General features: G+C 41.1%; 1 protein-coding gene across 2 annotated transcripts in view; it reads right to left on the minus strand.

Annotated features, from left to right (window-relative positions):
- Window positions 1–14,227, minus strand: part of LOC146710631 (vesicle-fusing ATPase) — a 76,607-nt gene that overhangs the window by 36,735 nt on the left and 25,645 nt on the right. Inside the window, exon 2 of one of the 2 annotated variants that reach the window (XM_085453229.1) lies at window positions 6,751–6,768. The exons of the other annotated variant lie outside the window; for it this stretch is intronic. Coding sequence (XP_085309355.1) covers window positions 6,751–6,768 — 18 coding nt within the window. The remainder of the gene's footprint in view (window positions 1–6,750; window positions 6,769–14,227) is intronic. 2 annotated transcript variants of the gene reach the window in all.

Genomic DNA, 14,227 nt, shown 5'->3' on the forward strand with positions numbered 1-14,227 from the left:
CAGACACCAGCGAGGGAGGATAAGAAGGACAGACGCAACAACATTGTCATCCCCTATGTAGCCGGTGTATCAGAGAAACTCAGGAGAGTTTTCTCCAAGCATGACATCCCAGTGTATTTCAGACCCAGCAACACACTCAGACAGAAACTGGTTCACCCGAAAGACAAAACACCAAAACACAAACTTAACAATGTGGTGTTTGCTGTACAGTGCAGCGAGGAATGCCCGGACCTCTACATTGGAGAGACCAAACAGCCACTTCACAAGCGCATGGCACAACACAGAAGAGCCACCTCCACAGGACAAGACTCAGCAGTCCATCTGCATCTTAAGGTCAAAGGTCACTCTTTCGAGGATGCCAATGTTCACATTTTGGACAGAGAGGACAGATGGTTTGAAAGAGGAGTGAAAGAAGCATCTGTGTCCACTGTGAGCGACCATCTTTGAACAGAGGCGGGAGTTTACGACACCAACTCTCTGCCATCTATAATCAGTTTTGAGTTCCCTCCCCAGACGCCTTAACGCCCACTCACATCCTGGGCCATCTGACCTCAGGAATTCGCATGATAAGGTGGGGCCAGGTTTCACAATGAACTCACCCGAAACTCTGGCTGATTGGGACCCACACCCAGTTTCACAGCTTGGCTCAGGCGATTAGAGGATCATCAGGGGGTCCTTTTGTCCCTCTGTGGGGGGAAACTCGCACTAGGTTTATATCTGGGACTCTCCACCATTTGACCTTAGAACTGAAGAAGCTTCTCGGATGAGAGGTGAAACGTCTTCAAGCAACTTAAAGAAGTCCAGACGCTTTTCTTTACAAGCTCCTTTGATGACAGGGAGTTGTTAATTTGGCTCATCTGAAAGATTGAAAGCAACCTCAGAGTAAAAACATCTTAAACTGGCGTCTTCATCGTCCATAATTAGTTATATTCCAGTATCATAAATGATAGATAAAAATAAAAGGTACCCCTGACTTATCATCAGCTATACTTTTATGCATCCACATCTGGTATTTATAGTGCAGGAAGTGTAAAGCGGATGCTTTCACAACACAGAGAAAAAGTGAGACTGCTGTGAGTCTTTTCTGGTAAATGAAGCCTGGAACACTTAGTGATGAGTTACCAGCTGCCCTAAATTTCACTGAAATGCTTCATAATTAATGCTCTAGAGATGGAATTCCTTCCACTGCTTGCAACGGCAGATTTAGGAGTCAGGTAAGACTCACTTAAATTTCTGTAACTTGTTTTTACATTCATCACTTTTGCATCTGGTAATTAAGAGATGGTATTAAAAAAAGAGCAGCATGCAGCTCGAGTGTTTAGCCTCCTCATCTGGAAAATAGCTGTCAACAGAAAATTGTTGCACTGGCAAAATTCCATATTCAGATCACTGAGTAACAAAACAATCTTTGCTTTAATCTGTTCTCCAAAATTCTGCCAAATCCAACTTTAATCTCAATGGGATTTAGGTCCAAGCAGAAATATGACCTCACAGTTAATCGCATATGGATTACAAAGTTTACATGCTCTTTTTGACTCTTTCACGTCCACTAGAAAATATAGACAGGCGACATGTTGCTACAATGGTCCGAGTCCACTTAGAGGGAAGCGTCACTGCAAATCCGAGCTTGTCTAGAGCCACCTTTATCCCATGACAGACTTTTCAACCCTTACTACGATGCATTAGCATGCATTTTTCTTTAGTTTGTCATTTTCTGTATCTGAATGTGTGTAATACTGCAATACTGCACATTCTTTGTGTCTTTAAATGACAGCAACATTATAAAGAGAAAACACATCTTTTAATATTAACTGTTTGTTGCATCTAAAATGAATGAAATGCATCAGATGTAGCACGATACTGGTAGGAGAGGCAAACACTGCAGTGTTGGCACTGTGCCCACATCACCTGCACCTCAGCAAGTCTGAGCAGACAGAGGTGATTCAGAGCAAGACCGCTGTGTCCAAGACCCTTAAAGGGGCATCTCACATCATCAAAATAAATGGCCTCTGCTTGTTTCTAGTCATTTCTATGGTTTGCCGTCATGTTTTAAAACTTACATAGCACCAGTCAGTGTAGCTTTATCGCATACTGTACACTGTAGTGCTCAAATATAAAGAGGTACATGCAGGAAAACCCACAACACACAAAACTGTGCATAGTGACTGTAGTTTTTAATCAAAGCTAATCAAATGTATGTATAAATATTTCTGAGGATTTCTGGTGGTCTGTTGATTTAACGCTACATTTCAATTTACTACTATTTCAAAAGAAATACGAAACACAAACTCTCTCACCTTTACTGATGTTAATAATATAGATAGATTCAATAAATACAAATATTTAAGGCATATAAATTATGCATGATGTTTAAGGCCTCGATAGAAAAAGAAAGCTATGATATTATGGTAGCTCTGGATGAATCTTCCTAGCACTGCCCTACTTGTTGATATAATCTATTCCATTAGTTCAATGGAAAAAAAGGCTTTTCCCCTTTTGATTCAACCAGTGGAAGATGCCGCTGCTATAAATCCACGTGGAACATTTTTTGTTCTATCAAAAACGTTTTAAGTATATTATGAGCTTGTTTATCGACTGTGCTTTCTTCCAGACCCTATGTGGACACAACAACTAAAGCAATGGGAAGTTTGTTTTTTAATTATGCCAAAATAAAAAAAGGAAGTGCTACACTGCTGCAGCTGCAGTTGTAGTTCATAAAACTAAACTCTGAGCTCAAAGATACTGTAAATTTTGTGAAGCCAAGAAGAAAAGACCATTCTCACTCCCGAGGCGTAATATAGAGACCATTTGTCAAGTCCCGAGCCGTTCCTGAGGAACGCAACAGGTGACCTTCCGCGTTCTTATATTATGGATGAAATCCATAGAATGACGCGCCTCGGTAATACACGTTCCAGCCCTGTATTCCAGCCCTAACCATAACCTTAACCAGCACTTTAATGACATTAGAGAGTAAAACAAACGTACATGTGTAGATTCATTCCAAATGGCTCTCATGTTTCCTCATTTTTGCGATCTCGTAATATAGGCATGCGTTGGGTGCCCGGAAGTGTAATATACTGACGATTTGTCACCTAGCGTAAAATGTTACGCTTTGGAAGTGAGAACGTGTCGAGGAGAAACTCGTAGCTGAGTGAAAACCTTTGGTGGGGAAGAAAAAGGAGTATTTCATTTTTTTACAGTTATTATTTATTTCTACAATAACTCAGATGTCCTAACTTGTTCAAATACAGGCGCACTTTACATGCCATATATTTGATGATATAGTATACAGTTTGTAATTTCTTCGATTTTCTTAGATTTCAAAAGATGCTCTTTCAAGTACAAGTAAGCCTAGACTATCCTCACTAGTCCAAATGTGCACAGAGGAAGCATGATGCATTAGAGTTCATTTGCAAATCATCACAGACCAACATCTAACCATGGGGGATCAGAGAAAGCCATTTTCTAGTCAGAAGGAATGAAAATGAATTAACTTTCTGGAGCAGAGTGCAATTGATGACAGATGCGGTAACGCTGATGCTTTTAGCAGTGGCAAAGAAATTGATGCGTGTGATGCTGTAAAAAGCAAAAACACTTGGAACACAAATACTGTACAAGTAGGGGTGGGTTTTGATTATCGATTTATTATTGATTCTCGCTTGGATAACGTGAAATCGATTCATTAAAATCCTGAATTGATTTTTTAATATAAATTTATTTTGGCCAAAACGCCAGAATCTCAGGTTAAACCTCCCAAAATTTCAACAACCACCAAACAGCTAAAACAACACGGATTCTGCACAAAGACATAAACACAAAGCGCGGAGCCGCCGACGCATCAGAATCAGTGAGACTTTCTCACCTGACTGCACGGACACGAGCTGAAAGCCGACAGCTCGCTGATTCTGATGTTTCGGCGGGTCCGCGTTTTGTGTTTACGTCGTTTTTGCGCTGATTCTGAAGCTGCAGGTTTTTCTCTCTCCAAACAATATTGAGTAAACCAGCAGCAAAAGAAGATCCAAACTACGCTTCACATAAACATCGTCATGAATTCCCTCTGATTGTTTTGCTTCCACCACGATAAAATCACACTTCATGCACAGCTCTCTCTCTCTCTGTACTTCAAGAACAGTTTCCCGTCTAAAAACCTGTTTTCTGCATTATTCGCTTGCTTGTTACGCACAAGTCTACGGTTGTTTACAGCCTGTCAGACACTGTTTTTTTTTCTTGTACTTCCGAAAACAAAGCCTCATTTCTGCCGTTCAATACTGAACAAATTTAAACTTTTTAAAATTATGCAAAATTGCAAAATGCTCAGCTGTGTCTGTAATCAAACCTCTGTAACTTTGCTCTGCTTCATGCCGGCAGCATCAGGTAATGTTCATATGTTCATTAATGGTTTTCTTTCGTTTTTGATGTACTGCAGAATATTTTTTATAAAATCCCAGGAAAGGAAAACCTTCATGTTTTTCTGTGTTTTATCCTCAGCTACTTTGACACAAAGGCATCTGCTGTGACGCTCACACCTTTGATAAAGTCTGGAAAGTGTCAGCTTCCTTTTTATAGATACAAAAATATGTAAATGTACTGATCTAAATTATAATATTTCTGACTGTCTGAGGCAAAATTTCCCATATTCAAATCGAATTGAATCGAATCGTGGATCGAATCAATTCGGGACCTTGTGAATCGGAATCGAATCGATTCTAGAAATGAGTGACGATACCCAGCCCTGTGTACAAGCTTGCCAGCTGCATCTCATCCAGGCTAACCTAGAAAACATCTTATACACAGTGAATATTAAACAGACTATTTATAACCAAAGGCCATGCCTCTGATCTAATTAATTTTTAAAGGCTGTCTGTCAAACATTTGTGATAAAATTCACTATGATTAGAAGAGGTGAGTGGGTTGTCTTATGCATACTTCAACATATAAAGTGGAGGTAAATGTGGGATGTGTTGGCCACTTGCTTTAGGTGTGATATCTTCAGGAGTTTCCAAGTCTTTTGCCCAAATAATACTAGATAAAGATCATTTTTATATTCAGAAATTGAGCATGCACATATCCAGCATGGTGGCTGAATGTGCTGACATACAAATCGTTGCAACGGTCCAGAACTTTCCATTGAGAGAGAGAGAGAGCAACTGCTAGCCTGTTGTGATTATATTAACATTGTCTGAAAGTTAATTTATGAGTCCATGTATCACATTTCCTCATTGTGTAAGAGTCTGTCTGCATGTAAATTCTCGCCATTTTATTTTTAACCTCATGGCCAAATGATTAAGGTGCATTAGGGGTAGTAGTAAGCTGTCGCTGCAGTACTTCACCAGGGTATTTATGAGTAAAAATGAATCAACTGTGAAAAAACAACTCAGATAATAAGCAGGGCATATCAGGCCATCCTCATTTGGATTTTGCACTGCAGGCTGTTTTTCACAATCCACTAAATCACTCTGATGAAGACCGTGGATGCACATTCCCAAATTTATTTCTTGCTTTGGAGAACATGAATGTCTGCAGGGATCACCAAAGTCATTAGGAGTTATCCAGGAAATTACGACCAGCTAATGATAGCAGGTTCCTTATTCTCTCTGTTCACATTCTGTATCATGAACATCGCAGCAGAAAAATGTGTTTAAGACAAAATATCGAGAGGAAAAAGAAAACTGCCACTCCTGGTGCTTCCCTGCTTCCCTTTGTAAGTGTTCTCAGTTTTACAACATTAAGGCCTACCCAGAAAACTGACAGATGTCCTGAGTATATATAGCTACCATATTCTGATGACTCACCCAGTCTAAAGCGTTTTCAAGCTATAATCCATGTTCATGTATTATTATTATGGTTAACGCATAGCAATGATGTATAAAGCTTTACAAAACACAATACCTTGAAAAGAACCCCTTTTGATGTCCATCTCTAGCACAACCCTTTGTCTTTTAGCTCTTTTGACAGCTACAGTGCATTTCAAGTACATTTTCTAGCTTTTGTACTTTGGCCCAAGGTCAGTGTTTATATTTTATTTTCATCCTTCTGACAGAACAACACAATCAGCAACTGATTTAGTAGAAGTCATACCTCTCACTCATTCATTTCTAACCAACCTGGCCTGGCAGCTACCCAGTCATTCCACGGATGGACAGACTCCAACTTCACCTATGAGTTGGAACAGTAAGAAGAACTTGTTCATATGTAACTACTGAGCTCAACAATATGCTAAGCCTAGGATCATAGTCATTAAAATCTTCTGATGAAATGATACATTAATCATAGCTAAAGCCAAAAACCTCTTCACAAATGTTAAGGAATGCCAACTGTTCACTTTAGGATTTTTGGTGTCAGCAAAGTTAGCTAAGATGCTGTAAAGCTTGGATCCACCTCACAGTATTATATATTTCTGCAAACTATCTGCCTGCTGAATCAAAATGGTAAGTTCCTAATGGAACACATCCATTTTGTTCTGGAGACTTGCAGTTTCACAGGGGAGTTGATTAATGGATGCTCAGGAGCTAGCATTTCCATCCAATCAACATGTGACACCAGCTTGAGTTTGCTGCCAAAGACTCGGTGGTTGCCTCACATCTCTTGAGGTTCGAGCCAGATATCCAGGCAGCAGCGGGAGGCTGACAGCAGTGACGCAAGCAAGCTATAGAACCGACTCTTCGGTCAGAGAGTGAGCAGAAAATAGCAGATATATCCCACATAAAAGAAGATGGCAGCTCTCTTTGAGAGTTATACACCCATACATACCTTGAAAAATATTACGACCTTGTGGGCGCCAGTGGAGGCAAGCAGAGAGGAAGGACAGAAGACAGCATTTGAGAAGGAGGGGGACTCAGAGCAGCAAGCTGCTGGAGCTAAGGTGCGAAGCTGTGGTGGCTGCAGACAGGTGCACTTAAACTGCATTCACATGTATGGAATGACTCATGCATGTACATATACAGATTACCTGGGGTGGTGAGGGGTTAGAAGTGCATACAAGCCAGAGTTGGGGTTTGCTTAGACTAAAAGACTTAGACTTACAAATGTCTGTAATGTTCTTTGGAACTTTTTCCCAATAAATAAACCCCAAGTCTGGTGGGCTCATGCACAAAATGTTATGCATGTCACAGGACAATATGTCTTCCACACACTGGAGACAAAATGACAGCTGCAACACTGTGGTGAGAGATGATGGACAGAGAAAGAAGTCAGCCATTTTTTCCCCTGATTTGTGAATATTCATTTATAATGGATGGATTGTGACATGGCATTAATGTAATCATACTGGTAATGAAAACTTTCACTGCAGTGTGTGAAATGACAACAACTTCACATCCAATTTTGTCAATAAACAAGTCAATCACGAGGCAAAATTTTGGAAAATGTAACATCTGAAAATTTGATTAGAATTGCTCCAAAGCAATTGCTTTGTTCTGTTATGGCTGCTAGCATTGTTAGCATCAGTTAGCATTAGCCAGCATGCTCAAACAGACAACATATATCACAGGAAGGGTACCAAAGCCACAAGCAAACAGATTAACAGGTCTTTAACAAGCATCATTTGTCTTCAATTTTGCTCTGTGTCATCAGTAAACCTGTGTTTGCCTCAGTGCTCTGACCCCCCTATGACAGCTCTTTTAACACAGTAGGAACAGCAAAGGGATACAACCTGCACAAAAAACATGTGAATAACTTTAAAGGAAGCAACCTTGCGAGAGTACACAGGATACACAAGATCATTTGATTTCATATCTATCTATCTATCTATCTATCTATCTATCTATCTATCTATCTATCTATCTATCTATCTATCTATCTATCTATCTATCTATCTATCTATCTATCTATCTATCTATCTATCTATCTATCTATCTATCTAAAGCCTTTCAAAGGCTTCATTGTGTTGTCAGTCTCTAACTCTCACTGTGAGACAGAGACAGACAGACTCACTTTGGTCTCAGTAAGTATGCTGAATTTTGGACCTTGCAACTGATTGATTTATCATCATTAAAAGATCAGAAACAGCGACTCAACTCTTATGGGAAGGTTTACCACAAGGTTCAGGAGTGTGTTCATGGGAATCTTTGACTCAAAGTCTCCAAGCTAATTTATCCCAAAGATGTTCTCTCAGGTTGAAGTCACATTTCTGTGCAGGTCAGTCAAGTTCTACTAATCCATGTCTGTATGGACCTTGCTTTGTGCAAAGTCCCGAAAGTGGTCCACAAAGCTGGGAGCATGTAATTGTCCAAAATATCTTGGTATGCTGAAGCATTAAGAGTTCCTTTGACTGGAACTAAGGGACAAACCCAACTCTTGAAAAACAACCTTAACCACCCACACCATAATCTCTCCCCCCCCAACCAAACTTTACACTTGGAACAGCTCAATCAAACAAGAATCGTTCTCCTGGCAACTACCAAATCCAGACTTGTCCATCAAATTGTCAGACAGAGAAGCATGATTCGTCACTCGTCAAGTATATAACAGGTATATTTTACTTATATATAATTTTTTTTATAGTATCGGGGCGATCGTGGCTCAAAGAGTTGGCAGTTCATCTTGTAACCGGAAGGTTGCCAATTCGAGCCCCGGCTCGGACAGTCTCACTTGTTGTGTCCTTGGGCAAGACACTTCACCTGCTGCAATATGGCAGCCTCGCTTCTGTCAGTCTGCCCCAGGGCAGCTGTGGCTACAACTGTAGCTGCCTCCACCAGTGTGTGAATGTGAGAGTGAATGAATAGTGGAATTCTACAGTGCTTTGAGGGCCCCGAAAAGCGCTATATAAATGCAATCCATTATTATTATTATTATTATTAATTCCCCTCTCGCCTCTGAAGGCAGTCTAGCCTTCAAGCTTGGGTTCTCTACCAGAGGCCTGGGAGTTTGAGGGTCCTGCACAGTATCTTAGCTGTTCCTAGGACTGCACTCTTCTGGACAGAGATCTCTGATGTTGTTCCTGGTATCTGCTGGATCAGGGCAACATCCGAGCTGGCATGACTTCATATTTATCTGTTTTGCTCGTGTCTGCGGTAGGCATGCTTAGCGTGGGGGTACTAGCCTTTGCAGCTGATGTACTCTGGCGTTCTTTCCAGTTTTTCTCACATAATTCTATGAGCAAAGGATCCCAAATCAAATAAAAAGATATAGTATTTTCTACATGACTGCTTCTTGTTGATTGTTATTCAGTTATACTGCTTGAAAAATAATGTTTTGGTGCTGACCGTAGCGGTCTGTTAAATTGCCTTTCATTTTCCTTTGACCATGGAAAGCTCAAACCAAGAATTGGCAGAACACAATGACTTGCCTCAAGGCAACAGGCAAAGTCACTCGTGGGCTCACCTGAACACTACCAGCCATAGCCAAGGCTAAGTTGGTAGGTATGGTTGGTGCAATCGACCCATCAGTTAGAATCAAGCTTATCAAACCACTTGGTAAAATCTGTCCTTGGAATCTCTTGTTTGCACTAGTACAAGACTAGAGACCTTCCAATATTTCGACCTGAAACCATATATATAGATATTAAATGCCAGGAAGGCCTAAACTGTCTCTTCAAAGACGCTAGTATCTGGGGCCTGGATCTCCTCCATACCTGCTTCATACCCTGGGGGACGGGGCTATGGCTCCCCACACTCCCTAGCAGATCGTTACATGGAGAAACCTTTGGAATACAAGCATGCTGATCCACACAGGTGTGCACACAGGTGTACACACGGGTGTTCACAGACGCGGACTACACCTTTCTTGGCTGCTGCCTCAAAGCACATGGTGCGCTGTCTATCTTGCGTGCTGCACAATATCGTTTATTATTTAGTATCTACTGATATCTACTGCTAGCTAGTTTATTGTGATGGTGCTGCTTTTTTTGAAAATAAAATAAATTCATAATTATAATAAAGGTCAATCAAATGGACCAATATGGCAAGGCCATGATGATCCACTTGGTAAAATAAATCCGCTTGGCATCTTTCTTGGCCTTAAGACAACAATTCTGTCAAAAAATGATTTAATATGAAGGCAATGGGCAGAGAGTTACAGGCATAGCTCTAAAGAATGTAGCCTCATGGGCAGTGTAGTCCGTGCTGCAGGGAGAATGGACTGCCATACCCGTTATGTGACTGTGAGTGTGAGGAAGGGAGAAAAAGGACAGTCGAAAAGTACGAGTTGTCACCGAGCAGAAACGGAAGCAGGAAGCATGTAAATATAATAATAACCACTGCAGCCAAACAGAGTGCCTGACGAGCCCAGTTGTAAGTAAGCTATTAAGACTTGACTGTACGCTGTATTTGTGTTTTCCTCTGAAAAAATAAGTTCCATTGGAGCAGCCTTTCAGCGCCTCTCTCTGTCTCTCGCTAGCAAAGTTGACCCAATCAACAAAGTAAAGCTAGTTTTCAGCTACGAGCCCGACACGAACCCGACGTATTAGTCAGAGGTTCCTTTACTACGGTTCGGAGCCGCAGACCTGTTTTATATAAGCGTGAAATAGTTTTCTATACGAGATCGCTGCAAAAAGTGCAATCTTACCTAATGTCCACATACTGTTACTCATTTTATATTAAGATTTAAAAATCTAGTTGGTGTTGGTATGGCGGGTAACCTTCAGTAATAGTAATAAATCACACAGCAATAGTACATTCATGTAGTCATGAAAAGGATGATAATATATTAAGTAATCCAAAGTATTCAGTGTCAAATGACTTTGATTTCACTGCACTTCCCTCATTTAATAACTCTGCATTCACTCCAGCATACATCACAACTGTGACAAAAATTCTTTGTTGACTAATTATTTAATAACCCAGATTTTTCTCCACGTTTTTAATAAAGCCTGAATTAATAATCTGCCTGTGTCTCTCCCATGAGACAACTAGCCAATTGGCTGCCTCCAGGTTCCTTGATTTTTTTATTCAGAAAGCGTTCTTCTCTTTTGGCAATGTGCCGTGGAAGCAGGGAGTGGCTGAATTACTATGCGGTCACTCCCTGCATCTCCCTTTCATTCTAAATATTTTTCTAATCCCAGCATCCCATTAAATTATTCATCCAGTCAGATGTCTTCTCTGGCAGTCGATGGGTAATGAAGCTGCATCTGCAGTGCCCAAGATAGTGACTCATTAGATAGCTTCGCATCTGCTGTTCCCTGTTGAGCTTGGCTAAGCTATACACTTTCCCACTTAGGGTTTTTCTGTACTTATCAAATAGCACATGCGTCTGAGACATTATCATATTTTGTGTCCAAGGGTTCTAACCTCATTGGTCATATCTTTCATCCACATCTTCTAGTTAGCTTATTTTTAAGGAAAATCCAATCTGTGGACTTTAAATTGACTTGTTATTACAGTTTTTTTTCCTTTACCATTATATGTTGTTCCTCTTTTACGATCATCTAAAAATAATTTCCAAAAGCTGAACAGATGTTGATAATTCTGGTACCCTAAGCAATTTACGTAGTAAATTTAATCCAGATTGATTAATTAGAGAAGTTAGTGTATTTATGTATGTCTGTTCTCTATGATCAAATAATACGATATATACTGTCTATCCCAGCTATCAGAAGGCAAGAGGCAGGGTGCAAAACAGGTAGCTAGTCTATTACAAGGCTTCCATTCTCTCTTATGGCCAATTTAGAATTACCAGCTAGTCTAATATGTCTTTGTAATGTGGGAGATGTCGAAGCATCCAGAGGGAATACACGCTGTGTTCTTCCATTACAAGAACCTAGCCCTAGTTATGATCTTTAATCTTCAGTCTTAATCATTTAAGCGTATCCCTATAAACCTGTCGGTTCAGTAAACAGTACTTCAGAAAAAAAACGTTTGTTACATTTGCTTCCCTGTAAGGGAATCAGATGGATATTTCTTTCCATCCAAGTGAAAGAAATATCAGTGAAGCCCCACAGTTAATTCCATCAGCCCTGCAAGCATTTTAAACCTTGTGTTTTGGAATTCATAATATATACAATACACTTGCATAAGCTCTCACTAACATGCTGGAAAATCATCTCTGTTGGAAGCAAACAGAGACAGAGGCAGAGACAGATGTCCTCACTTCCACACTCCTGCATACATTTATAAAAATGTTCTCTTATACTTGAACTCAGTCTTAAGGTTGCTCCCATTTGGTGTAATCGATTTATAAAAGATGCTTCAGGTTTTACGTAGGTTTGTCAGCAATACAATACACTGGTTATAGTCGAACATGTTAAAAATGTAATAATAAAACAAAACTTGTCCCACATACCCATCATTATGGTGCAGGAAGTCGTTGCAGCTCTCCTAACACAATATCGCCACATAAACTCTGATATAGGAGGAAAGGAAGTCAAAAAAATTTTTTTCCACAAACTCTCAGGTTTTCTAGCATCTCCCTCTGCCATTAAAATGGTGTTAAAAACGGACACACTCACGTCTTCAACCCAGCTGTGGTGCAAAAACGACCGGTTGAAGTGCCACAAAAACTGTGTTGTACAAGTATGTGCAAGTATGTGCCATTAGACACCATGCTTTTAAGGTTATAAGAGCTGGGTGCAATAACCTCAATTTTATCTGAATTTAGAAGCAGGAAGTTTCTGGAAACTTCTGCCACTTGTATTGGCAATCTCTGTTTAAGTAATAATAATAATGGATTGGATTTATATAGCACTTTTCAAGGCACCCAAAGCGCTTTACAATGCCACTATTCATTCACTCTCACATTCACACACTGGTGGAGGCAGCTACGGTTGTAGCCGCAGCTGCCCTGGGGTAGACTGACAGAAGCGTGGCTGCCATATCGCGCCATTGGCCCCTCTGGCCAACACCAGTAGGCGGTAGGGTAAAGTGTCTTGCCCAAGGACACAACGACCAGGACAGAGAGCCCGGGGCTCGAACAGGCGACCTTCCGGTTATAGATACGCTTCCCAGCCCCCTGAGCCAAGTGAAAGTGAAGGAACATATATTGACAAGTAAATCATCAGCTTTGCTTTGCCTTTACCACAGCAGACCGATACAGTGTCCACATCAACGCTTATGACTCATCAATCCATCTCTTGCTCCTCTCTCCCTTCACTAATGAACAAGACCCTGACATCCTTAAACTTCTTCACTTGGAGCCGTAACTCATTCCTGACCCAGAGTGAGGCTCAACATTTTTCTGGTTGAGGATAACAACCTTAGACTCGAGAACACATCTGCTAAATTGCCCTAGTGCATGCTGGAGGTCACTAGCTGGTGAAGCAAGAAGAACTACATGTCCACATGTACGAAGAACATGAACCTGAGGCCACCGAAGGAGAAATGTTCTCCTACTTGACTGTGCCAAGAAATTGTACCCATAAAAGTTATAAACAGAATTGGTGACAAATGGCAATCCTATGGAGTGTAGCTCTCACTTTACTACCAGCAATGCAAACCAATCTCACTACAGTATTACAGGGACTTTATTGCCAGTATAGGCCAGTCACCATGTCTCCCATAGGATACTCCGAGGTACACGGTCAGTTGCCTTTTCCAAGTCCACAAAACACATGAAGAGTAGTTGGGTAAACTCCCATGCACTTTCTCATAACCTTGAGAGGATTAGTCCAGTGTCCCACAACTAGGACGGAAACTGCTTTGCTCTTCCTGGATCCAAGATTACACTAGTGGACAGATTATACTGGCATAGAGCTTCCTGGAGAGACCGAGGAGTGTGTTTTCTCTGAAACCTCTTGAAAATGGGGACCAAATCACCTGGTCTGCCAGTGCAGAGGCAATATCCCCAAATTCCACACAGTGCTGCAGAGGTGTGTCATTGAAGACAGCCCTACAACATCCAGAGCACTGTTTCCTGGTGAGGGAACAGTGAATCCCTTCCCTCCCCAAAGACCCGTCAGCATAGAGGTTTTTGACCATTCCAGTGACCTCACCCACAGTGATGGGTGAGTCTAAGCATTTCTCCCTAGACTCAGCTTCCACTACACAAGATGTGTTAGTGGAATTGAGGAGATCATCAAAGCTTCATCCCCTTTCTGAGTCGCCTGACGATATCCCAGAATTGCCTCAAGGCCAACCAGAAGTCCTGCTCACAGTCCTGCTTTAGCTAGTGCTAGGGCTGCCTTTCACTTGGCCTGTCTACAAGAGTCCCACAAGCCAGCCAAGTTTGATAGGGCTCCTTTAGCTTTATAGTTCTCTTCATCTCTGGCATCCACCATCTGTTTCAGGTATTAGCACTACAACAGGCACCAACCACCTTGCAGCCACAGCACCTTGGTTTGGAACAAAGTCCACTTGGA

This window comes from Copadichromis virginalis, linkage group LG4, assembly GCF_057382275.1.
Source record: "Copadichromis virginalis isolate Kocher_CV1m ecotype Utaka linkage group LG4, C_Virginalis_male_GT1.1, whole genome shotgun sequence".
NCBI classification, from domain to species: domain Eukaryota; kingdom Metazoa; phylum Chordata; class Actinopteri; order Cichliformes; family Cichlidae; genus Copadichromis; species Copadichromis virginalis.